Source organism: Carcharodon carcharias, chromosome 1, assembly GCF_017639515.1.
Source record: "Carcharodon carcharias isolate sCarCar2 chromosome 1, sCarCar2.pri, whole genome shotgun sequence".
Taxonomy (NCBI): domain Eukaryota; kingdom Metazoa; phylum Chordata; class Chondrichthyes; order Lamniformes; family Lamnidae; genus Carcharodon; species Carcharodon carcharias.
In genome coordinates this window covers 19682097-19709616 of record NC_054467.1, presented here as the reverse complement: position 1 = coordinate 19709616, position 27520 = coordinate 19682097, and the positions used below count along the sequence as shown (strand labels likewise).

General features: G+C 43.1%; 1 protein-coding gene and 1 pseudogene across 1 annotated transcript in view; one reads left to right on the top strand and one right to left on the bottom strand.

Annotated features, from left to right (window-relative positions):
- Nucleotides 1–27520, bottom strand: part of LOC121269681 (thrombospondin type-1 domain-containing protein 4-like) — a 381085-nt gene that overhangs the window by 33442 nt on the left and 320123 nt on the right. The window contains exons 8-9 of the mRNA XM_041174524.1: nt 4515–4690; nt 1011–1116 (exon numbers count right to left, since the gene is read on the bottom strand). Coding sequence (XP_041030458.1) covers nt 1011–1116; nt 4515–4690 — 282 coding nt within the window. The remainder of the gene's footprint in view (nt 1–1010; nt 1117–4514; nt 4691–27520) is intronic.
- Nucleotides 7326–7566, top strand: LOC121281239 (annotated as a pseudogene).

The window sequence follows — 27520 nt, the reverse complement described above, 5'->3', positions numbered from 1 at the left end:
GGGAGGTCCCAGTCTCTCACATCTTGAAACGCATGTTAGGAAGTATGCAGACACTTATCGATTTCTGAGGCCCAAATTCTGCGTGACATACCACTTATTTTTGGATGTTGTTGAGAAGAAGGTCAAAGGGTATATTTAACAAATCGATGTATAGTGTGTGAGGTAGAGTGGCATATGGTGTGCGGTCCGGAGTGGCGGACGGCGCGCGGTCCCGAGTGGCGGACGGCGCACGGGGTGGAGTGGTGGATGGCGCATGGGGTGGAGTGGCGGACGATGTGCAGAGTAGCATGGCATATGCTATGAGGTGCTGGAGAGGTATATGGAATGCGGGTTAGTGTGATGTATGGTGTGTGGGGTAGAGTGACCTATGACCCAAACGAGTGTAAAACGGTGCGCGATGATGTCAAGTGAGCTTCCCGATGTTAACGTGCAGTAACGCGATATTTCGTTCGGTGGGCGTGTGCGGGAATTGGCAGCGCACCTGCTGACAATTAAAAGCTCTATTAAGGCCATAAACAATTCAATTGATTTAAATATTCTGCTGCCAGTCCAACTTTACGGTTGGCGGACAGGCGAAAAGGCCTGGCGGCCTTTGCATTTTTTGTGAAACTTCTTCCACGGGCGGGATGAGGTTTTGTTCAGTCGTTAAAAAAAAATTCATCCTAATTTCTAACATGACTGAACATGTTTGTTAACATTTTAAAAATCTTTATTTTTTATTTTCAAAACTGCTCATCTCCCTGAGGTAGCTCTGTGCCTCAGGGAGCTTTTCCAGCATGCACCAGTGTGCATGCGCGAATTTCACACTTGTCCTCCTCCCCACCCCCATACAGGCAGCGCTGCAGCTCGTGTTTCACGCTGGGCAGCCCTTAATTAGCCCACCAGTGTGAAATCACAGTCCGGCCCCGATCGCGGGTGGCAATCGGCTTCCTGACCACCCCTACCGAGCCCACCCGACCAGGGCAAAATTCTGCCCATTGTCTTGGAAGGAAGGAAGAACAAGATTTTACCTAAATGTTGACCTGTTGTATGTGACAGTGAATGGCTGCTGACAATGTTGTCAGTTGGTAAAATATATTCGTATTGCACCTTGGGGTTTGCCTGTTGATATATCATCTGGAAAAAATGTTAAGAAAAGTAACAGTGAATCTAAATAGAAAAAAACAACTTTGCACAGTGTAAAAGTGATTCAGCATAAAAATTAACCCATGAAATATTTGGAGTCTGAATTCTGATTGAACATTCAATGTGTTGAAATCACTGGCATTATATTAAAATTCTCTCTCATCACTGAAATTATAAATGCCCAGATTTGGCTGTGAAAATAACTGTAAGGTCAATGGAAATTAATTATTATAAGTGTGGAATCTTATTCCTTCAGGTTTCAATTGTTGTTGGAGATTTAAAACAAATTTTCTTTTTGCAAAATGTTTATAGAACAGAAACTGACCATTCAGCTCACCATGCTGTTATAATCCTTGTGGGGAAATTATAAACCAAAATTACCAAATGTACCAACAACCCCTAAATGAAGAAATTACCAATAAGATTTCATTTTTCGTTACTTTTACTTTAACATGAATCAGAACCAATGCAAATTAACCGTAAATTAATGGGCAAATGTTACTTCAAATAGAAAGGTAAATTTCACTTTCAATAGTCAATACAACAAAGATACATCTTACACAACCACAAGCATCCTCATCACTCCCACAGACATGTGGCACCACATGCAGTTTCAAAGTTCTCTAACTTGGCCTCTGGTCTATAGGATCTCTCACATTCCCTCTCAATTGATTCGGGCCTCAAGTCACATTCACCGACAGCCATAGTCTGCCCAAGGTCCCTGGAGACACTCGTCTCCAGAATGATACATGCCTGCAGAACCTTCTTAGATAGGCTCACGATAGTCTTGATGACACAAATTCCCAGGCCTCCTTTAATAAACCTTGTTAAACCCTCTGGTCGGCTCTGGCAAAATTGAAGAATAGCCTTAAAATTGTTAATTTACAATCTTTGCGCTAAACCTGTCTTCAGCTTTCTGTCCTTTTTAATTGTATTACACACACAGCTTCTTGTAAATGTGCCTTCTATGTTCTTGCCCTGCAGCAGCTTCTTTGTCTCAGGCCACATGTCATCCGTATCGTAACTTCCTTCCTGGTACTGCTTCCAGGTCAAGGGTTGCCAGGTCACATGGACCACTATTGCTTATTATCCAAGAAAATTACAAATGATCCACTTACAACTGATGCAAACTCTTAAAAGTTCCTTTCAAACATTTTTAAAACAAATTACAGATTCCACAGATGTTTTAAAGAAATTACAAAAGTTCCTTACTGTACTGCTTCAGGGTTAAATGTTGTCACAATGTCCATGTTGGTATTTATGCTCCACATGAGCTTCCTTCGATCCTTTTTCATTTAAATCCATCAATTTAAATTGCATTTAAAAAAAATCTATTTCTTCCTCTAAATTTTTCTTTCTATCTCCAATCTTTTATCCACTCTTTATTTCTATTTGATCTGGATTTTGCGGTTAATGGTGAATGAATGGCACTCCCTGTCCAATATGTTTACAACTGCCCATAGGCTTTCAATGGGCTTGAGAGTGCAATTTACAGTCATTTGGAATCTGATACAGTGCAGCACCCTCTACAAGGATCTAGGAACTGTGCGATAGGGCAAGTAACAGCATACCTCTTCAACCAATCAGATTGAAGAATACCTACCAAAGACATGCAGAGTCTAAATTATGAAGTGTAAGTTAGCATTTTTAATTCAATGTAAAATCAGATACGTAACACAAAATAAAAAGTGAAAGAAAGATGTGATTGAGAGATCAAAGAGACAAAGACAAAGTAAAAAATAACTTTTTAAAATCTCCAACAATGACTAAAATCTGAAGGAATGATACTCCACACTTGTAAAAGTTAATTTTCAGTGTAGAAAGCCTGTTTAGCAGTAATTAAGACTTATCAGGCCTGGAAGAACAAGAGTAGCAAGCGCATAGGAACACCACCACCTGTACGTTCCCACCCAAGTCACATACAATTTGGATTTGGAAACACATCACTGTTCCTTCAATTACACCACGTCAAAATCCCGGACCTCCCTTCCTACCAGCACTGTGGGTGTACCTACATCATATGAACTGCACCAGTTTACAAACATGACACACCATCAGTTTCTCAAAGGTAATAAGGGATGGGTGGCAAACACTGACCTTGCCAGAGATGTCCACAGCCCAGGAACAAATAAAATAAATATCACTTGCACTTGAATGGTCAAGCCCCAGCTTTTCTCTGACATGTTTGCTGAGTAACACGTAGTTAAATACTGCAACTTCAAGTTCTTATACAAATGTTAATGCCAAGTCCATCACTGGGGTACCAGTTCTGCATTGTATTGTCCAAGTGCAGACATTGGAGGTTGCTATCTGATTTACTCCACAATAAAATTGCACAATAATGATGAGAATTGTAGCCTCACTCACATTCTTATCACAAAACCCGGGCCAACCTGTGGCTGATTTGATGTTGAATTCCATTCCATTCTAAGTTACACCTTTTCCTCAGACTTTGTACTGTTAATTTCACAATTCTTTGTTCTGATTAAGGAGGTACACACTTGCTTGCCCTGTTTACGCTGATCTACATACTCAGTAGAAGGCGCTGTGATGTTTGCATCCTTATTTATTGCAACTTGCTGCACAAAATATCATGGTGTATACATGGGTGAGGGCAAGTCTAACTGACTAGTTAGAGCAAATTCTGGGTCATTAACTTTCTCTCCAATCACTAACTTTACATGAACATTTTTCTCCAACCATTAAAGGTATGTTAATATTCTCTTCCCATTTACTGACATTATCTATTTGCTCTCCATGTGGAGTTGGGGGTGGGGGGGAGTGTGTGTGTGTGTATGTGTGTGTGTGTGTGTGTGTGTTGGGGGTGGGTGGGTGGTGATGCAGGCAAGAGCCCATTTACTGGGAAGTTCAGTCAACCACATAGGACTGGAGCCATAAGCAGGCTAGACCGGTATTTTCCCTGAAGGACATTTGTCAACCAATTTGTTTTTTTTCTGTCACTCGGGCAACACTGCCGATCACTATTTTATATTAACATTGTCTCCAATCAGAAACATTATATCAACAGTGTCGCCAAACCATTTCCTCCAATCACCAAAATTATATGAACATTATTCACAGCCACTGACATAATGGAAATTGTTCCATTTATATTAACATGTCGTGTTAACATTACGTCCCATCAGTCACATTATGTCAACACCTTCTTTATGTTGTGATTCATTTTTATTTTTCTCGGGTTCTACCAGGTTCTACGTTTCCTACAGTTGTTGTTGACAGATCGCCAGATCCTTGAAGGTTTCTTTTTCTGGAGATTTCCAATTTAAACCCCAGAGGGTTAGAGCCTTTGATTTATGCACAGAAGCAATGAGAAGCTTTGCTGGCATTTCAAAGGAATTGCCCAGCTTATATCTAAAGTTTAAACTTACGTAGACATCCAGAATTTCACTGGTTGGCCCGTCAGCAATGAAGGATTCCCCTGCTGTCGTACTAATTTCATTTGGTCTCTTGTACCTGAACAGGGTTCCTGCTGCTTCATAAGTGCCCGGCCTATCGATGGCCCAGTTTCCATTAATGATAGGGTGGCCAAAGTGACTTCTCAAAGCTGCAGATACAGAGACAAGGCAGTGAACATCATCTCATAAAAGCAACATCACACGAAAATAAACATTCTGGAATAACAGGTACAAACATTTTCAACCAGTGCCCTGCGTGAGGCGTGCCCACTGCAGTTCTAGAACAGAAAGCGTAAATAGCATCAAGTGAGGAAATGAATGAAAACAAGTAGGAATGTATGATTGAAGACCTTCCCTCAGAGAGAATAGGAAGAAGCTAGGAATGTCCAACCAGTGGTCTCAGGGCTACCTATGCCCAGGAGGCCCTGATATTCTGCCCTTGTAGCACAGTCAACTCAGTTCTATGTCCATTAATATTTCTTATTTTACAAGCCTAGAGGTGTGGAAAGGATTATTTTCAATATTACTGTGTGGGTCAGACCATGAAAATCTGTTGGTATTAGCAGGCTGTTTTATGATATATGGGTCTCTCATATATGGAGTATGTACCTATCTCCATGATGCACATACAAGTAGCCTACTGATAAAGTAAATTTGGACCCCCTCTGTTTTTGATGGCTTCAGGTACAGGCCTATACCCATACACCTCATGCCTGCATTGTGCCACAGGATTAGTAAAGAATCTTTTCTCAAGTTATCCAGTGCAAACATGTACAAGATGCCAAAAGTACCCTCTGATTGCTTCAGCCGGACAGTGACAGACTAAAAACATTTCAGGCCAAATTAAAAATTGAGCTTCAGGTTCCGCATTAATTTATTCAGAAACAAAATAAGTCAGCAGGTAAGCAGCAAAAATGGAGGACAGATAACAAGAATTCTGAAATGCTTTGTTATTAGAACTCCTTCAGCAGAGTCCCCTAACCCATGGAACTCTGTCCCAAATCTGCAATGCAGGCTCAAGTGGCTGAAATGAGTGAACAGAAGATATGGTTGAGGGTCATACCTAGACCAGACAGCTTCTCACAAAAGCAGATCTTTCACAGCAGACAAGAGTTTTTGAAGAAAGTCCAAACATTTTCTCAAGATTCCAGTATTCATTTTGAATTAGTCCCAACACCTGAGTGAATAGAAACTGGGGAACTTTTTCCTTAAAATCTAAGAAATTGCTTATTATTTCATGAAGTGTCACAGTTTGGAATATTTGGCTACGCTGCTACTGAGGGACGTGTTATGTTATGAATGCTGATGTTGATTTAAACTTGGCTCTAAAGAGGTTAAATTCACTGGAGTGCAGGGCTGGGAGATATAGATTATGATTCAGATAGTGTCTGAAACATGCTTCAGACAATTAAAGTAAGTTCAGATTTTCAATGGTTGTTCACATACATTCTAGTTGAGATGACTCAGTATATTAGAAACCAGCAGCAGTTGTTGTTAGGTTATTCTGGAGAAATTCCAATTTTTGGGGCCAGAAACACCCACACTCCCAGACAGCCAAGTCTCTGTAAACAAAAGCTGCAAGGGGTAGAGTTTAGTCAGCCAGGTCCAAAAAGTTGTGAAAAGTTAAGGTACAGGTGAGCAGTTAGAATTTATTTTGTTCAAGTCAAGCAAGGTGACCAACTGATGTAGGGAGATTGGAGAATGTTCATTATTTTGTGATACTAAGTTAGGAAGGCAGCGGACTGAATAATACAAGAGTAGTGGGTGCATGGGAACACTACCACCTGTAAGATCCTGGCATGCCCTCCTGGAAACTACGTCGGTGTGGAGCCAACACGCCATAAAACACCGCAGGGCAGACTAATGAGGACTGGGGCAGAAGTGCCGGTCTCTGGAGATGCCGGCCAATCTGATTGGCCAGCAGCTCCATCGATGCCGGCAGCGCCAGGAAGGCACAGTGGCAGCTGTCGGTACTGCAGCTGATATGAGGGCCCCAAGGCCTTGTATCCCTGGAGCAGGCAAGTCCAGGGTCTTTGGCCTGGAGGGTTTGGGTAGGTTAGGGAGAGGGGCAATGGGGAAGGAGGTGGTGGGTTTAAGGGGAGAGTGGGTAGGAAGGAAGGGTGGGGTTCAACCAAAGTGGGGCCTCCGTGCAATTGGCAAAGGGCAACCCTCGAGTGTTCCCCTTTCCTTCCTGTCCTTTAAACACCAGGTAAAAAATTGGGCTTCCCACTCCCATCCTGCTGCCCACACCAAACTGTTTGTTGCGTGGGCAGCATATTATCAGGGACAATTGGCTTCATAGCAAGACTAATTGAACCTTAATTCTTCATTTAAATATGGTGGGCAGGCTGCCAATTTCATCGCCCGCCCACCCCCTGTATTATTGGGGTGAGCTCAGGGGTGGGCAGGAAGGTGGTGGGATGGTCACCCACCCCATTTTACTTGCCCCGCCACTGTGGGAAACATGCCCGCTCGGGTATATAAAATTCAGCCCGTCTATTTAAGTATGTAATACGCCTGGTGAATTAAATAGAGAATATAGCCAGTGAGTTAAGCAAGTGTGACAGAAAGGGCCAGTAGATCTAGAGTGTGTAAGGATCTAGATAGTGTAAAACAAGCAACAATGAGTTGGTTGCCTATTTTATATCTATTCCAATTTTTGTTTCCATTGTTTTCAATTCTGTTGACAGTGTTCCAAGTTCAACTACCTTCAGCTGCTTCATCAATAGCCCTTCCTCCAACAGCCATTTGTTTTCCTGAAGGGTAAATGGGCGCACAGTGGAGATGGTGCCTTTGATCAAGAGTCTGCTTTCCCTGCCATGTCGGAGCATTCGTCAAATTGTAACAAGACAAGCTCACCACAAAACTGATCCTGACTTTCTTGACAAGTATGGAAATGCTATCCTTGTGGGAGGATTAGCATTCCATGTTGCAGTCTGGAGTTATGTTGTGACGCAGACCGGGGCTCACATGGAATGTGTCTCCAATTGGCAAGGTCACCCGTCAAAATTGGAGGGAAGACTAGAGGAATAGACCAAGTGTTTGCAAGAAATTGAGTCCAGATGGGGCTGGATTGCAAATTTGCTTCTAGGCTCATGGCTTCCACTGTACTGATTACCTCTTTATATTGGGTCTCATAGTAAATCGATACATTATAGAAATGTTAAAAAAAAATAAGGTTAAGCGAGGTTATTTGCTGTTGATTGCTCAGCAGTTAGGTCCATGCTCAACTCCTCAGATACTGATGCAGCCCATGCCAGCCTGAAACAAGACCTGGACAAAACCCACGCTTATGCTGATAAGTAGCAAGTAACACTCACACAACACAAGTGGGAGGGAACGACCAACCTCACTAAGAAGTAGCTTAACCAACTCTTCAAGTACAGCTAAAGACACTAAGGGTAGAATTCTCGGGTTGGCGGGTGGCCATGATCGGTGGGCTCGGGCGCGGCTGGGGAACTGACCGCTGACCATCATCGGCCCCCTGACTGCGATTTCACGCTGGCTGGACAATTATCGGCCAGCCAGTGTAAAGGCGCGCTGAAAGGCTCAGCTGTGCCGGGGTGGATTCCCTGAGAGGTTCCCTGCGCACGCATGGGAAAGAGCGCAGGGATCTCTCCGAGGCACGGAGGTGCCTCAGGGAGATTTGTTTCAGTGCTAAAGTTTTAAATAAAGGTTTTTAACACTTTTAAAACATGTGACACTATCACAGGGGCCGGGACATGTCAAAGGATAAATGCATAAGTTTTTATTAGATTTTAAAACACTTCGTGAAACCTCAACCCACCTGTGGATGAGGTTTCGTGAAAAACGCCTAGGCTCTTTGCCTGCCCCCCCCCGCCAACTTTAAGGTTGGATGGGCAGCTCATTAAATTGAAGTAATTTAAATGGCCTTAATAGGCCTTTGACAGTTCGGCAGGAGTGCAGCCGAGTTGGCTGCGCGCCCACTGAACTGAAAATCTAAATGATGCACAGTGACTTCAGGATGCTCGCCCGACATCACTGCGTGTCATTTTACCGGTCGGCGAGCGGGACCCGCCCTCGTTCGCCAACGGGAAAATTCTTCCCTATGTCCACACGTTTTTATCTTTTTTTTAAATTAATCTCGGAAACCTCATCCTTCTCTTGGATAAGGCTGCCTCAAAAATGCAGAGGTCGCCTGGCCGATTTGCCCGCTCGTCAACAGTAACGTTGGACGGGCAAGTGAAAAATCCCAGTTAATTGAAAACTTAATGGCCTTAATAGGCCTCTTAATTGTCAGCAGGCGCGCTGCTGACTCTCACACGTGCCCGTCGACCAAAATATCATGTGCTTTTTAACGCTCCAGTGTGTCGGGCACGCGCCCACATGCCGAAGTCAAAATTCTGCCCTAACATTGTCAAGGCCCCTACCAGAAATATTTTAGGATTCACATTGACCAGAAGCTCAACTGGACCAGTCCCATAAATATTATGGCTGCTAAAGCAGAACAGAAGCTGGGTATTATGCAGTGAAAGGCTCGCCTCCTGACTTCCCAAAGCCTTTCCACTATCTCTAGGACAAAAGCCATGAATTTTATGAAATGCTCTCCACTTACCTGGATAGGTGCGCTTGCAACAAACACTCAAAAAGTTAAACACCATCCAGGACAAAGCATTCTGCTTGATTGGCACCCATCCACCACCTTAATTATTCACACTGCATCACCAGCACACTGGCTGCAGTGTGCACTTTTAATAAAAGATATTGCAGCAAGTTGCCAAGGCTACTTTTTCAGCACCTACCAAACCCATGTCCTCCAACAGCTAGAAGGACAAAGGCAGCTGGTACATGTGAACACGTTCACCTCCAAGTTCCTCTCCAAGTCAACGCATCATCCTAATTTGAACACACAGTAAAATCTTTATGTGGCAGGCTTGGGGAATGGGTGGTGCCAGTTAAACAAAAATGCTGGTTAACAGGGAGTTACATTACTCCGGACACAAGGGAAGGTGCGGGATATCTTGTTCCGGCACAATAACCAAAATGGACTCAATAATTTAATAACTTCAATGTAAAGCCTAAGAAGAACTTCTGCAGATTTACAATCTATTGTTATTATTATTAGTTTTTTTTCAAAAGAATGCATTGTCTGAACATCAAAAGTGATTGGCTTTATATATATGTAAAAAAAAGAGCTGTCAGAAATCCCAGTCACTAGAAAATTTCGGCTGGCAGCATGCCAGATAACACAAAGTTTACTGTATATCAAATAGAAGAAGCCATTATGGATTTCAGAAGGGACGATCATACTTGACAAATTTCATAAGAATTCTTTGAGGAGGTATAAAACATGATGGATGAAATGCACTGGATGTAGGTTATGTATAGACATGGGGAATGACTTTCACCAGGTAATACATGGGAGATTGCTAGTAAACAACATTAAAAATTGGTTCAAAGGAAATATCCCAAACGAAGAGCAGTTTTTCACAGTGGCTGAAAGTGGGTGGCTGTGTCCACAGCGTTCAGTTGTGAGACCACTTGTGATCGTTACGTGTACCAATGATTTGGATGTGGGCCCAGAAGGAGTGATGTTGAAATTCACTGATGAGACTGGACAAAGCTGCAAATGGATATTAATAAGATGAGAGAATAAGGTAAAGAGTGGCAGATGGAATTCAAAGTCAGTAAGTGTGAGGTTAATATTTTGTTTGAAATAAAAGTGATAATATTCAATGAAAGAAGCTCAGTGCTATGGAAGAGTAAAGGAATTTTGGGGCACAGGTTCACAGGATATTAAAGGCAGCATCTCAGGTTTATGAGACTATAAAACAAAATGCTAGGTTTCATCACATGGTGTATAAGATATAAAAGATAAGAAGGAATGATGATCCTATATAAACTTTTAATAAGGTCTAATTTATAGTAGTATGCGTTATCTTGGGCACAACACTTGAAGATATTGAAGCTTTTGAAGAGGATACAGTGCAGATTCTGCCTGGTATGAGGAAATGGGCACTTTTATGTGAGAGCAAATTACAGAGAAGGAAAAAGTGTTTAAAATTATGCAATTATGGGACAAGGTAGATAGAAGCAGACTGTTTCCAGTCGCTTAGGGGTTTGGAACAAAGAATCATAGATTAAATGTAAAGGAATAGAATGTTATGAGACTTTGGGACTCACATCCTGGGTTAGTTATTCAGGCAGAAACTATGTCAATAGTCAAGGTTATGGATAGGCAGCAGATGAAGGACATGGGATAATGGGATACGTGGACATCAAATACAGGGTCTAAACACTGACACAGACTATTTGGGCCAAAAGACCTATTTCTGTGTTGCATTTTCTATGCAAGTCCATGCATACACCCCTGAAAGAATAAAAAAAATCATTAAGTAACAGTGAACACAAGTGCATATTTTTTTATTCATTCACATGATGTGAGCTTTGCTGGCTGGGCCAATATTTATTGCCCCTTCCTAACTGCCCTTGAGAAGGTGGTGGTGAGCTGCCTTCTTGAACCGCTGCAGTCCATGTGGTGTAGGTACACCCAGAGTGCTGTTAGGAAGGGAGTTCCAGGACTTTGACCCAGCGACAGTGAAGGAACGGCGATATATTTCCAAGTCAGGATGGTGAATGACTTGGAGGGGAACTTCCAGTTGATGGTGTTCCTATCCATCTGCTGCTCTTGTCCTTCTAGATGGTAGTAGTTGTGGGTTTGGAAGATGATGTCGAAGGAACCTTCTTGCAGTGCATCTTATAGACGGTACACACTGCTGCCACTGTGTGTCAGTGGTGGAGGGAGTGAATGTTTGGGGATGTGGTTCCAATCAAGAGGCTGCTTTGCTCTGGATGGTGTCAAGCTTCTTGAGTGTTGTTGGAGCTGCACTCATCCAGGCAGGTGGGGAGTATTCCATCACACTTCTGACTTGTGCCTTGTAGATGGTGGACAGTCTTTGGGGAGTCACTCATCGCAGGATTCTTACTCTCTAACCTGCTTGTGTAACCACAGTATTTATATGGCTAGTCCAGTTCAGTTTCTGGTTAATGATAACCCCAGGCTGTTGAGAGTGAGGGATTCAGTGATGGTAATGCCATTGAACATCAAGGGGTGATGGTTAGGTTCTCTTTTGTTGGAAATGGTCATTGCCTGGCACCTGTGTGGCATGAATGTTACTTGCCACTTGTCAGCCCAAGCCTGGATATTGTCTAGGTCTTGCTGCATTTGGACAAGGACTACTTCAGTTTCTGAGGAGTCGTGAATGGTGCGGAACATTGTGCAATCATCAGTGAACATTCCCACTTCTGACCAAATGATGCAAGGAAGGTTATTGATGAAGCAGTTGAAGATGGTTGGGCCGAGGACACTACCCTGAGGAACTCGTGCAGTGATGGCCTTGGAGCTGAGATGAGCAACCACAACTATCTTAACTTGTGCTAGGTATGTCTCCAATCAGTGGAGAGTTTTACCCTGATTCCCGTTGACTCCAGTTTTGCTAGGGCTCCTTGATGCCGCACTCAGTCAAATGCGGCCTTGATGCCAAGGGCAGTCACTGTCACCTCACTCTGGGAGTTCAGCTCTTTTGTCTATGTTTGAAACAAGGCTGTAATGAGATCAGGAGTTGAGTGGCCCTGGCAGGATCCAAACTGGGCATCAGTGAGCAGGTTATTGTTAAGCAAGTGCCGCTTGATAGCACTGTTGATGACCCCTTCTGTTAATTTACTGATGGTCAAGAGTAGACTGATGGAGCAGATTGGTTTTGTCTTGCTTTTTGTGTGCAGGACATACCTAGGCAATTTTCCACATAGCCGGGTAGATGCCTATGTTGTAGCTGTGCACGAAAAGCTTGGCTAAGGGTGCAGCAAGTTCTGAAGCACAAGTCTTCAGTACTATTGCAGAAATATTGTCAGGGCCCATAGCCTTTGCAGTATCCAGTGCCTCCAGCCATTTCTTGATATCACGTGGAGTGAATTGAATTGGCTGCAGCTGTGATGCTGGGGACCTCCGGAGGAGGCCGAGATGGATCATCCACTCTGCACTTCTCGCTGAAGATTGTAGAAAATGCTTCAAACTTGTCGTTTGCACTGGTGTGCTGGGCTTCCCCATCATTGAGGAAAGGGATATTTGTAGAGCCTCCTCTTCAAGTGAGTTGTTTAATTGTCCACCGCCATTCATGACTGGATGTGGCAGGACTGCAGAGCTTAGCTCTGATCCGTTGGTTGTGGGGTTGCTTAGCTCTGCCTATCACTTGCTGCTTATGCTGTATGGCATGCAGGTAGTCCTGTGTTAAAGCTTCACCAGGTTGACACCTCATTTTCAGGTATGCCTGGTGCTGCTTCTGGCATGCCCTCCTGCACTCTTCATTGAACCAGGGTTGATCCCCTGGCTTGATGGTAATGGTAGAGTTGGGGATATGTCGGGCCATGAGGTTACAGATTGTGTTCCCTCTTATGAAAGTATAGCTGATTTTACAGCTCTAGGAGACAGGATAAGGGAGGAAGTCAGAAAGGAAACTGAAGGAGGAAGAAAAATGTGTGATAATTGCTAATGAGCAATGGGCAGAGCCTGGCTTGTGACCCTGACATTGGTTTAGTTCGGTAAGTCAAGATGCCTCACTCCTTGTACCAGGCTGCTGCATTATGGCAAATCATGGCAGTGCACCGTTGTCAATACAAAAATCAGTTAAATAGTTTGGAGATTCATGGAATGTGAGGTGAAATTAACAAAACATGAAAACATAGGGAAAGCCGCTGCTAAACATAACATGAGTTTAAATGACAAATGGAGTGTCAGAGAATAAGAAAGGATACCTTTGTGCATTTTGTACAGGGACACTATTTTGAAAGATCCATATGTCACACTGCTGCAAATCTTTTCCTTTGGACAAATATTAATCAGTGCTAAATCAAACAGTTTCTTACACTCTGTCTAACAGTTTCTTTCATCTCTATTTAGCTACTACTTCCAAAGGGATGCATTGTCTGCAGAGTGACAATTCCCCCCGCAGCAATCAGTCAGCCTGCTTTAAGAAGCTACATGGAGTACAAGACTAAACTACTTTTGTGTAAACACTCTGAAAGTTTATTTTTCTGAAAAAGTGCAAACTTACACAGAATAAACACAAGCATGTTTAGCTTTGATATCTGATATTTCATGAACAAAGCTGACCAGGTAATATGCCAATGGATCATGTCCTATTGGGGTTATGAAAAGAATATGGTTAATTTTGTGTTGGGGGGACGCTGCAGTGGAGTCTTGTTGATTCGGGCCTTGGATCTAAGACAGGGCTTGAGACCTCAAACTGTGCTCAGACTGGCACAGAAACCATGTGGGGAGCAGATCTTCAATATGGCTATTCCATAATTGCACAGTCCTAGTCATGATATATTCTGTTTGTAGTACTTGGGAATTGGCTTCTGACTGAAAACGTGAAATAAATATCTCGCTTTGGAGTTCTTGCATCCCGAACAAACATATGTACACCTTTGTTTTGGGATGTTCCCTCCATTCCCAATATATTTCCAAACTCATTTATCACGATTGTGTCAGGTGAGTGTGGAGGATACTAGTGGAAAACTAACCTGCTGTGCCCCCGCCCCCCCAAACCCCACCCCACCCCCACCACACTGGCCCGTCCTCTCTGAATGAAGCCCAGATGGTTTTCTTAGTGCAGGGAAAATGCATGAAAGGAACAGTCGAATACAACATGTTTACTGCGGAAGGGAGAAGACCTGGTAACCGGTGAATGGAGCTTTCACAACGGAATTTATTCCTGGAAAAACATCCAGCCCAGTCTCACATTTGCTGAGTAAAAGTTAAGTTCAATCTACAAAAAATGTCGTTTCTCCTAAAGGTTGGAAGTCATGCTCTGCACAGGAACTACTGAAGGCTGAGGTCCTGCAATTGCCAGTTGAATCACCATTAATGTGACTGTTATGGGGTGACAGAGTCTGTGCCGCACTCTCACACCCAGCACTTAATCAGGTTTCTCTTTGTTTCAATGAAGTACTTTAAGTGGCAGAAGGGGAATCAGAAAATCCTAGGTTAGAAACTTCAGGGATAAACTTAGAATGCAAGATTCTCAGGTTCACTAGTGAAATTATCTTTTCTTTGCCTCCCTGGCTAAACAAATGATTAATAATTACCGGGGTTTTATTTTAAACAGACCCATTCTTTACAACCCCAAGCTTCCCACAAAATAGAAAATCAAATTTTTGGGGGTCTGGTTGGCTCAGTTGGTTGCAGGACTGGTGCAGATAAGACTGGTGCCAACAGTTCTGGGTTCTATCCCCATTCTGGCTGGTATAGATTCGTGACCTGCCTCATTGCCCTGCCCATGGTGGAGATTGTGGCAGTGTGGATCGGACCTACTCTTCGGGTAGAGAACTGAAGAAGAAGAAATGCACAACAGTGCTATCAGCAAGAAAAGGGATGGGTAAAAGTATAGAAGTGCCAAACAGTTTAGAAGGTTATTCTCCAAAATGTTTTGATTTTATTCCAGTATTTCAGCTTCATTGTTTTATTTTTGCAATGGAGGATAAAGTCAGGGCAGGGTTTCAATAGAAAAAGCAATAAAGAGCGTGTAATATATTTCTCGGTGATATTTTCCCAGTCTATATTGTTACGACTACAACTGATGTTATACGCTGAGCAAGCCAAATCCCAGAGGGAATCTTGTCTTACTGATCATAACTTTTCCTTTGTATTTTGAAAGTGAGGGGAAAATTACTAATCCCAGAAGCGTAGAATCCCGGTAAAATCTTATAAGATTTTAAAGTTAGAAGATTTATTAACAACAAGAAAAAGAACTTTAGCACATAGGAGAAAAAATATGCAGTTAAACGGTCTTACAAAGCGTTCCCACCACCCCCCCCCAAAAAAAAAACCCGATTGGACAAAACATGCAAGTAAACTACATGGCAATATCTCTTATAGATTTTTAACTATAAAAATCCTGTAATATTACCAAAGGCAAAAACTGCTGCTACTTTAATTGTCATGAAACTGAGGTTTTTTTTCATAATACTTTTCTGGTTTATTGTGAAGTAGGATTATGGGGGGAAGTATAGTTGGGTCTATGTGTGATTTAATTACATTTTGTAGTCAAGTAGACTGCAAGCTTTAAAACACCAAAAGAAGCTAGGTGCTTGACACGCTAATGAGTGAACATGGATGCTGGCTTAGCATGTAAGGTGTGAAGGGAATTTGAATTTTTAGATAAATTAAGGGATATTTGGATTTCAAATGGATCTCAGTCTATTTGCAACTAGCCAGATAAGCAAGGCTAAGGAATGTGTTTATTTTTCCCAAAGGTTAATGACAATATATAGTGGCAACATGAAAGTTTTTATATTATGAGGAAGATACCGTTTCAAAGACATATGGAACAATATAATTTACATATTAAAAAGAGAGAAACATATATAAAAGAGAATGAAAGGTTACGTGTCAGTGAAGGCCATGTAAGATCTAATAGGAGTATTTGAAATAGCCTTAATGAAGACTCCAACATTTGTGCATAAATCCGCTATCTAACAAAAGTGAAGTTGGGGAAAAGTCATTTGGAATTCCACTGTCCACGGTATTGTGTTAACTTGTTGAGTTTGTTTTAAATCTAAAATCTATTGTGGACCATTGCTTTAAAGGGACTGTAACTAGGGGGTGGTCAGGTTAATTAGGAATTTTACGAGTTATTATAGCAATAATTGTAGTCTTATGTATGTGCTTCACATCTTTTATTTTGTTAATCAATATTTTAATTTATTGTTTTTAAATTTCTAAAGATCTTGGTGGACTTATTACTTCTGAATTCAGTGCACACATCTTGTAATAAATACAAATTGCAAAACCATCATCTGCCACATCGTAACATAATAAAGTACACCACATAACTTCTCACTCTCTTCCAATCTGCTGTGGAATTGAAAAAAGTTCAGAAACAAACCGTTTTCCAAAAACAAAGACTTTTCTGGCTTGAAACTGGATAGCTGTTTCAAATTCACAACTTTTCTCAGCACAGAGCTGGTCTCAGGAGATCTCTCCACACAGCCAACACAATACAACTAAACATCTTTCCTTAAATATCATTTTCCCCTTTGATCTTAGAGTCCATAGTTCTAAGCACCTTTTTGAAATCAATTTTTCCAAAATATAAAAACCTTTCATGTTTTTCTATTGCTTCCACTTTCAGGTCAAATAAAATTTAATAACCTTCCCTTGTTTACTTTTGAAACTTTGGTGAGCTGTAAAAATTCCTTGTCACTTCTAAACTCCCTTTGAAGTTTAACAGCTGAAAAGTCAAGTCCTTACCTAACACCTATTGCAAATTTTAAAACCCAACCTATTTACTCATACAGTTAACTCCACCATAGCCTCTCATTACAAATGCATGTATCTATCAACACCTTTACCTTTCATCTCTCTGCTCCCATAAACTGTCTTTACTAACCTTCCCCTAGTTTAATTACACACACACACGCTCACTCACAACCTTCTTTACCGAATACCACCACAATCCCAAAAATATTTAAAAAAATAACATCCATCTGCACAAAATGGAATAGACAACCTGGACTGACATAGGTTCAACCGAACACCATAGCCCTAATTTTAACTTCCTGCACCTGACAAGGATGGGTTAAAATTAGGGAAGAATATTTACCTCCCTTTTGTGTCACACTCTTTCCAGTCACTATTTTGACTTTTGGGCTTTGGGAGGCATGTGAGGCTTCAAATGTTGGGGCTGATGATACCATTTAGGCACAAGCATGTTTTGAACCCTGGGACATGCAAGGTGTCACAGTGCTGGCCTGATGGGAGAGAGTTATGGCCAAAGGAAGCTAGGGCCAGAAGATAGTCAGCAAGGTAGGACTTATTTTAAACTTTGAACAGTTTCTTTGTGGACTTGAAGTAGCAGGTCCTATGAGTGAACCTTGGGCTTTCTCTGCCCAACACTTCCCCTTTGCCCCCCTGACTGTGAGCATTGCCTGTCAACCCCACCCACACTCCTTAATGACTTATCTTAGAACCAGAAACCATATCCTTGGGTCCATGGAGTTGGTGTCCTGCCACCCGAAATTCTGCTGCTATCTGACTCCTTTCCTTCCTGCAGGCATTGATGGTGGGGGAGGGAGGTTACCTTGGATGATGAGGGACGGAAGTGAAACTGGCCTTGGCCTTTTACGGGGGTGAATGTGAGAGCTTACCGCATGCCTGCCTCACCACTCCCACTAGCCCCCTGCACTCATGCCCCAAGTTGAAAATGGGTATCAAGTACTTCTCCACAAAATATAATTTAAAGGAACCAGAGTCTACCACTGTTGGGCAATTCTAACTATATCTAGGAGCTTAGTCCAGCATTGTTAGGGAATGCCAAACCTAATTAAAGGCTAAATATGGTAGTGCTAACATTCTCTAGGATGTGTTGTGTTTTCATTGCTCAATCCACTTATCAGCCTCAGATCTGTAACGATATGAAGGCTGGAAATGCAATCTGGCACTCCTTGTGCAAGTGCTGCATGTGGGAAACATGAATCACAGGCAAATGTTGATCCCTGCTGGGACAGCTAGATTGTGGAATCAATCCTATAGATCTGCTCGAACTTCAGTAAGTATCAATGTTTCAAATCAATTTTGTGGATCCATGTAAAAGGCACACCCCTAGCAGTCAGTCGGGGCAGAATTTTGCCCCCTTTGGACAGGCTTGGAAGACAAGCGCCGCCCACGCTCGGGGCCTGACCGGGTGAAATGCGTGTTGTCTGTGTGGGCAGGGGGGAGGAGGACAAGCATGCAAGTTTGCACATGACCCCGAGGCACCATGAGGTTGGACGGGCAGCGAAAAATTTAATTCAGTTGGTGCTTCAATGGCCTTAATACGCCTGTTAATTGTCAGTGGGCACACTGCCGACTCCTGCGCGCACCTGCTGACCGAAATATCAGGACGCTCGCCCAGCATCATCACATGTCACTTTACGCTCATTCGGGTCGAGCGCAAACCCACCCAACGGGTGGAAAATTCTGGCCTAGGTCTCAGAGTTGATTTTCCAGGCAACGTTTCTTGGTGGAAACATTGAACTTTATTTACAATTCAGCAGCAGCATCTACATTTGTGCATCTAACTCCATAACTAAAGGAGAACTCTTCCCTAGAGGTTTGCTGCGCGGCTAACTCATTGGTTTACACAGATCATGTGCTCTTACAACATAGGGGTATTCTTAAAGCTACAGTCCTACGTTTAACAAAGCGATAGTTACTACAGTAGGAGAATGAGCAAATTATCCAACAAATTTAATCCAGGCTCCTCAAGCAGAAGGCTGAAGATGGAGATTGTTTGCAGACGCTGAAGTAAAAAATGTATTAAAACCTTAGTAAGATTGTCGCCTTGGCTTGGTGGCAGCTGTCAAGCCACTGAGGCAGAAGGTAGTGGTTTCATGTCCCACACCAGAACTTGAGTACATAATCTAGGCTGACATGTGCATGCAGTAGAGGGACATTTGCATTAATGGGAGGTGGTGGCAAATGGTGAAATTTGAATTAAATAAAAATCCGGAATTAAAAGTCTAATGATGACTGTGAAATCATTGTCAATGGTCATAAAAACTCAACTGGTTCACTAATGTCCTTTAGGTAAATCTGCCATCCTTACCTGGCCTAGCCTACATGTGACTCCAGACCCACAGCAATGTGGTTGACTCTTAAAAGCCTTCTAAAAAGGGCAATTAATGATGGGCAATAAATGCCAGCAAAAAAAATGTAGTGAGGGAATTCTGCAGTGCTGGAGGTGCCATCTGCTGTGATATGCATTTAAGGGATAGCAACATGCCATCACTAGAAGGGAGGTGTGTCATGTGATCCAGTCTCAGTTTCACTTTGCTCTGTGAGCAGCACACACAGCTCTGATGCTGATATCTTCAAGCTTTCTACCTTTGTATATATGTTCCCATGTGCCTAATCTTAATAAACGAACCCACAACATGTTTACACAATTCCTTATGAGTGATTGGTGCCTTTATATTATTATAAAAACACAACGTCACCTTTCAGGTGTGCCATCAAACTCAGACCTCATCTGCACTTTCAGGTGGATATAAAAAATCCATTGGCAGTAATCGAAGAACAACAGAGGACTTTTTGTGATTTTGTAGCCGATATTTATCTTTCAGGCAACATCATCAAAACAAAAACAAAAATTGCTGGAAAAACTCAGCAGATCTGACAGCATCCGTGGAAAGAAAGACAGAGTCAACATTTCGAGTCTGTATGACTCATCTTCAGAACTAAAGTGAAGTAAAAATGTGGTGAAATATATACTGTTTAAGGGGGGGTGGGACAGGTGAAGCTGGATATAAGGCCAGTGATGGATGGAGGCAAAGGAGAGATTGCAAAAGATGTCATAAACAAAAGGTTGAAGGGGTGTTGATGATGGTGATACTGGCTAAAGGAAGTGCTAATGGTGACATTAAGAGCAGAAAGTGAAATGGGCAAGTGACAGATGGCCCTAGTGGGGGTGGGGTGGGGGGGAAGGATGGTGTGGGGAAAAAAGGTTGACATAGGCTAAAAGATGGGGATAAAACAATGAATGGAAACAAATTTTAAAACAATAATAGAAATAGGTGGGAAAAAATATATGTAGAAATTAAAAAATAAATATTTGAGAAAAGGGGATCAAAAAGGAGTGAGGATGGAGGAGAGAATTCATGATCACTGAAGTTGTTGAACTTAATGTTAAGGCTGTAAAGTGCCAAATCGGAAGATGAGGTGCTGTTCCTCCAGTTTGCATTGAGCTTCACTGGAACATTGCAGCAGGCCAAGGATAGATATGTGGGCATGGGAGCAGGGTGGTGTGTTGAACTGGCAAGCGACAGGGAGGTCTGGGTCATGCTTGCAGACAGTGTTCTGTAAAGCGGTCACCCAGTCAGTATTTGGTCTCTCCAATGTAGAGGGGGCTGCATTGGGAGCAATGAATGCAGTAGACTAAATTGAGGGAAGTGCAAGTGAAATGCTGCTTCACTTGACAGGAGTGTTTGGGCCCTTGGACGGTGAGGAGGGGAGAAGTAAAGGGACAGGCGATTGCATGGGAAGGTGCCATGGGAGAGGGTAGAGGTGTAGGGGGTGATGGAGGAGTGGACCAGGGTGTCCCGGAGGGAACGATCCCCGTAGAATGCCGCCGGGGGGATGAAGGGAAGATGTGTTTGGTGGTGGTATCATGCTGGAGTTGGCAGAAATGGTGGAGGATGATCCTTTGAATGTGGAGGCTGGTGGGGTGAAAAGTGAGGACAAGCGGACCCTATCATGGTTCTGGAAGGGAGAGGAAGATGTGAGGGCAGAGGCGTGGGAGATGGGCCGGACACGGTTGAAGGCCCTGTCAACCACCATGGGTGGGAAACCTCGGTTATGGAAGAAGGAAGACATGTCAGAAGAATTGTTTTTGAAAGTGGCATCATCGGAACAGATGCAACGGAGGCGAAGGAACTGACAGAATGGGGTGGAGTCCTTGCAGGAAGCGGGGTGTGAGGAGCTGTAGTCAAGGTAGCTGTGGGAGTCAGTAGGCTTGTATCGAATATTGGTGGACAGACTATCACCAGAAATTGAGACAGAGAGGTCAGGGAAGGGAAGGGAAGTGTTAGAGATGGACCATGTGAAAGTGATGGACTGGTGGAAATTGAAAGCAAAATTAATACATTTTTCAGGTCCAGACGAGAGCATGAAGTGGCACTGAAACAGTCATCGATGTACCGGAGAAAGAGTTGTGGAGGGGACCTGAGTAGAACTGGAACAAGGAATGTTCCACATACCCCATAAAGAGACAGGCATAACTGGGCCCCTGCGTGTACCCATAGCCACACCTTTTATTTGGAGGAAGTGAGATGAGTTTAATGTGAAATTGTTCAGTGTGAGAACAGGTTCAGCCAGATGGAGGAGAGTGGAGTTGTATGGGGATTGTTCGGGCCTCTGTTCGAGGAAGAAGCGGAGAGCCCTCAGACCATCCTGGTGGGGGATGGAGGTGTAGAGGGATTGGAAGTCCATGGCAAAGAGGAGGCGGTTGGGGCCAGGGAACTGGAAATTGTTGATATAATGTAGCGCATCAGAGGAATCGCGAATGTAATTGGGAAGAGACTGGACAAAGGCCCTTGCTCTCATGCCCACATGTCCGTCCTTGGCCTGCTGCAATGTTCCAGTGAAGCTCAACGCAAACTGGAAGAACAGCACCTCATCTTCCGATTAGGCACTTTACAGCCTTCCGGACTTAACATTGAGTTCAACAACTTCAGATCATGAATTCTCTCCTCCATCCTCACCCTTTTTGATCCCCTTTTTAAATATTTATTTTTTAATTTTTATATATATATATTTTCCAACCTATTTCTATTATTATTTTTAAAATTTATTTCCATTCATTTTATCCCCACCTTTTAGCCTATTTAGAACTTTTTTCCCCAAACCGTCCCTCCCCCCACCCCACCCCCACTAGGGTCATCTGTCACTTGCGCATTCCACTTTCTGCTCTTAATGTCACCAATAGCACCTCCTTTAGTCAGTATCACCATCATCAACACCCCTTTTGTTTATGACATCTTTTGCAATCTCTCCTTTGCCTCCATCCATCACTGGCCTTTTATCCAGCTTCACCTGTCTCACCCCCCCCTTAAACAGTATATAATTCACTACATTTTTATTTCTCTTTAGTTCTGAAGATGAGTCATACGGACTCAAAACGTTAACTCTGTCTCTCTCTCCACAGATGCTGTCAGACCTGCTGAGTTTTTCCAGCTATTTTTGTTTTTGCTTCAGATTTCCAGCATCCGCAGTATTTTGCTTTTATCATCACAAAATAAATTATCTGGCCATTTATCTCTTATTAGTTTTCACCTTGATGTGCGCAAATTCAATGCTACATTTCGTACACTCAACAGAGGCTGCTTTTCAAAAGTACTTCATTGACTGTGAAGCATTTTGGTTTGTTCTGAAGTCATGAAAGGCGCTATATAATTGCAAGATTTTTCTTTCTAATAATTGGTGGGATTATTTACAGGCGGTGGCTTCCCTGCGCCCCAGTGTAAATGTCACGGGTGAGCCTGCTTTAATTTTTTGGGTGACGGGTTTTTAACTATTATGAGGCAAGACTTCCAGCCCTCTTCAGGAGTAGGTCCCACTTCCTAAAGCGACTGGTCAATCGGAGGTCTGCAGCTCTACAGCGCAGGCAGCACCTCTGTGGGTGATGGTAACTGCCGGTACTGCAGCTAGGCCAAGGAGAAGGCACTCAGTGATGGGGCTGGGCTTCCAGGTAAGTCCGGGATCTCGCTGGGGCCGGGCTGGCTGGTCTTTGCAAGATGTTGACCGGGGTGGGGGAGCATGTTGGACAGGAGGGTGGGTGCAGGGAAGGAAAACAGCTGGGGTGGGCCTCCGATTGGCACCGGGCACCAGGAAAAGAAGCACACTCCTGAACTTTCACTGGCCAGCAGCCCGCAAGAACAAACCTGTTGGGCAGCGCGTTGGGCTCAGGCCTCTCCCGCCACCTGTTAAATCTGAGCGGCGGCAGAATGTGGCAGTTAAGGGGGCATTAATTTCCCACTTAGGGACCTCAGCTGGGTCACGGGCAGGCGACCTACCCAACTCTTCCCCCACCGCTCATAAAATCATGGAGGGAGTTGGCAGGCTAGCAGCGGGCACATTGCAGATGGTACAGTGCCCCATCTTGGGGGTCCACCCACCTGCTTTTCACCCATGGGTAGCCTGTAAAGTCCAGCCAAATGTTACTTTTTCATTCATTCACGGACATCAAAGAATCTGTAGACACTCCGAAAAGCAACATTACTTGGTCAGAATTGGGGCATGTGAAAAGGCAGACAGAAATTAAAAAAAAACCACTAAGTTAAAAAAGAGCCTTGTGCAGTTAAATAGAAAAGAGAACTGCAACTTCTACCTAACCTGCAAATCACTGGGAATTTTTTCAAAAATTAGAAAAAATTTAAACATCAATGCTTCAAATCACAGTAAAATGGCCATGAATGGACAGTGGCGAAAAATGAAATGTGAAATGCAAAATTAAACTTTCAAATGCAAAACATGCATCTAAATTAAGCAACAAAAGCAAAACAAAAGGCCAAAAATAGAATTTGACTCTCAGTCAGAACTCAGGGTCAAAACCTCTAAATATTTCTGTTCTGGAGGGGAGTAAGTGGGTTTGGAGTTGCCATCATTTTATACTGAAGTTGATTTTCAAAAGCAAGCTATGGAGAATGTGCGAGAGCTGATTCCCATCCTCATTTACTTCCTTTTCAAACCCCAAATCTGGCCAGGGAGCTTCATCAGGGCAAACTTCTAGAATAACCTCAATGTAGCCTGTTGAAGAAGCTGCTGCGTGCTTTGCAACAAGTCTCCCTTGAATTATCCCCCTTCCTGACAAGATGTGCATATGTGCCACAAACTTATTAATGGAAAGTCTTACTGTTGAACCACAACAAGCTAACCCTGAGGTAACCCTAACCCTAAGGTAAAATTGATGAATTACTGCGCGAAATTAAAGGATCGCAGAATCTTAACAGCACAGAAGGAGGCCATTCGGCCCATCGTGCCTGCACCGGCTCTCCAAATGAGCATTATGACCTAGTGCCATTACCCTGCCTTTTTCCCACACCCCTGCATCTTGTTTCTATTCAAATAATCATCTAATGCCCTCTTGAATGCCTCAATTGAACCTGCCTCCACCACACTTCCAGGCAGTGCCTTCCAGACCCGAACCACTCGTTGTGTGAAAAGTTTTTTCTCATGCCACATTTGCTTCTTTAAATCTGTGCCTTCTCATTCTTGATCCTTCTATAAGTGGGAATAGCTTCTCCCTATCTACTCTGTCCAGCCCCCTCATGATTTCGAAAACTTCTAGCAAGTCTCGTCTCAGCCTTCTCCTTTCCAAGGAAAACAGTCCCAGTGTCTCCAATCTATCCTCATAACTGAAGTTTCTCATCCCTGGAACCATTTTTACACCTGTGAGTAAAGTGTGGTGACAATGTCAAATATAACAACCAATATGACTAGCCATTTGTTGTGATGCCAAAAGATGCTTTACTCCACTGAGGGTCAAGGTGCTTGTGAGCAACGCCACTTTCTGAAATGTGGACTGACATTAAAAGGTTCAAAGCGTTTATCACCCTATCCTCCCAGCAGAAACTAGGAGCGTTGTCAGTTAAAATTGCCCCAGTTAGTCAGCTACCATGAAACCATCAGGATTTGACAGGTTTATGCTTTAACTAGTTTCCAAGGCGGGTAGCAGGGGCATCAGCACAATGCAGGCAGGATCCTTTTTTTATTAGATGTATGTCAGGTCCTGATGATGCCCATCGGACCTGACTGAAATTTTAACGAGGGGGCCTAAACAGGAAACGGCAATGGCTTTCCTGGCAGGTCAAATTGATTGAGGTCAGAAGAGTCCCAAAACTGTAAGTTCAAACACATTTTTTTCTTTTCTTGTGGGGCCAGGAAAAGATTTTAGATCACCCCTGATAGAACCTGCCCCTCACTCCACCCCCAATCACTGAAATCCTGGTAGAATGGCCTGCCATCTGATCTTGCGCACCTACTTGCTAACCTTTGCACTGTGCGATTTCATGCCACTTCCCCACCGACTTCCCACCAAAAAAGGGTGGTAAATCTGTCCATGACAGTTAAAGAGCCCTCAAGAGTGAATTACCACAAGCCCCTTACTTTTTGCTGTAGTAGGTCAGTTTTGGACTGACACCAACACTCACCTACTGAAAACTGGCCCCCTGTTAAAATGTCATTGAAGATCTACAAGATACAAAGATCTGTTTGAAGGATTGGATTGTTTGCCAGGTCAACACTGGATCTCAGCTGCTCAACATGTTGCCCAGCGATCCATCCATGCAGAAAATCACATTCTGTGTAGCAGCAAAATGGAGCTTGACAGAATGAAGCACTTAAATGCCATGAAGAAAATAAATGAATAAGCAAACATGTTAGCAATTGTGGCAAAAAGAATGATAAATTGCAAATGTACTTGGATCCCAGAAATGTAATAAGGCTATTAAAATAGTAGATTATAATTTTCCAGCACATTAGAAATTTATGGCATGTAAGTAGAATATTTTAGCAAGTTAGATGCCTCCTATGGTTTCTGGCAAGTGAAATTGGATGACCTAAGTTCTAAGTTATGCATGTTCAATACTCCTTTTGGGAGGTACAGATGCTTACAGCTTCCCCTTGATTTTACTCCAATTCAGAAAGTGTATCACAAAACCATTCACGTTATATATGAATACACTGTAGGTGACTCATCAAGGGATGACATAATAAGAGTGGCACCCATCCAAAGAAGAACATGATGACAGACTTTCGAAAGTAATTTAAGTTATTGGAAGAGTCGTTTTGGAACTCAAGGACTCGTGTGTATTTGCACCAAATGCGAGCTGTTGTTTATTGGTGACCTAGACAAGGCGTTCAGACAATGGGATTAACGTCTTGGTTATTGACCGCATACCATGTCCACAGTCCAACAAAAACATGCCAACTCTTCTGGATGCAGTCAACTAACATCATCAACGGCAATCCTTTGCAAATCCATCATGTTTAGTGAATGATACAGGGGCAAGCTATACACAGGTTGAGAAGCTTGTACTAAACATTAACACTTTCACAAGCAAGCACTCAAGTTTACCACATCATTAGTGTTGAAACATACCATATAATGTCAATTGTTCTCCTGTATTGTAAGTCTTTAAAGATTGCCCTTTGCAAATACAAAGAATTGTGGTCAAGATGCAGACGTTTGACCCAAGAGCACCATATCCATTAAGTGAATTTACGTATGCTTCCAAACATGTGAACGCCAGGAGCCTGACTCCACAGATTTGTCAGTAGTAGGGCAAAATTCAATGATCGCAGCAACCTAGGTAGGAAGTTCATACATAGCTTTCTTACATTCAATGAAACACAGAGATAAAAACAAAAAACTGCGGATGCTGGAAATCCAAAAGAAAAACAGAATTAGGTTCATGAGGACTCGAAATGTCAATTCTTTTCTTCTCCGCCGATGCTGTCAGACCTGCTGAGTTTTTCCAGGTAATTCTGTTTTTGTTTTCTTACATTCTGCACAGCCCTCCACAATCAGTCCAGCTCTCCACCACTCTATTGTGCCGGCCTTGCCACCTCACTTGCCGTCTCTCTCCTCCAATCAGAGGAGCACATTTCAATGCATCTCCTTCTTTCACTGGCACTCTCTGCACCTGCTCCTGCTCTCACTGTTGATGTGTACACTTCCCAACATCTGCTGCTTCTTCCTCTCACTGCACACACCAGGCTAAGCTGTCAGAGACACCTTCACGTGTCTTCAACAGGTTCAATACTGACACACCCCAACAGGGGGAGCTCCACAGATCTAGAGAAGGACCACCATCGACCCACAAGCTCACATCAATAGAGGAGAAAAAAAAAACAAAAAAACTGTGGATGCTGGAAATCCAAAACAAAAACAGAATTACCTGGAAAAACTCAGCAGGTCTGGCAGCATCGGCGGAGAAGAAAAGAGTTGACGTTTCGAGTCCTCATGACCCTTCGACAGAACTTGCGTTCGAGTCCAAGAAAGAGTTGAAATATAAGCTGGTTTAAGGTGTGTGTGTGGGGGTCGGAGAGATAGAGAGACAAAGAGGTGGGGGGGGGGGTGTGGTTGTAGGGACAAACAAGCAGTGATAGAAGCAGATCATCCGTTGACATCTTTTGATGATCTGCTTCTATCACTGCTTGTTTGTCCCTACAACCACACCCCCCCCCCCTCCACCTCTTTGTCTCTCTATCTCTCCAACCCCCACACACACACCTTAAACCAGCTTATATTTCAACTCTTTCTTGGACTCGAACGCAAGTTCTGTCGAAGGGTCATGAGGACTCGAAACGTCAACTCTTTTCTTCTCCGCCGATGCTGCCAGACCTGCTGAGTTTTTCCAGGTAATTCTGTTTTTGTTTTCAATAGAGGAGAAGGCAATTGAGGCCAGGGGAAGAGTGCAGA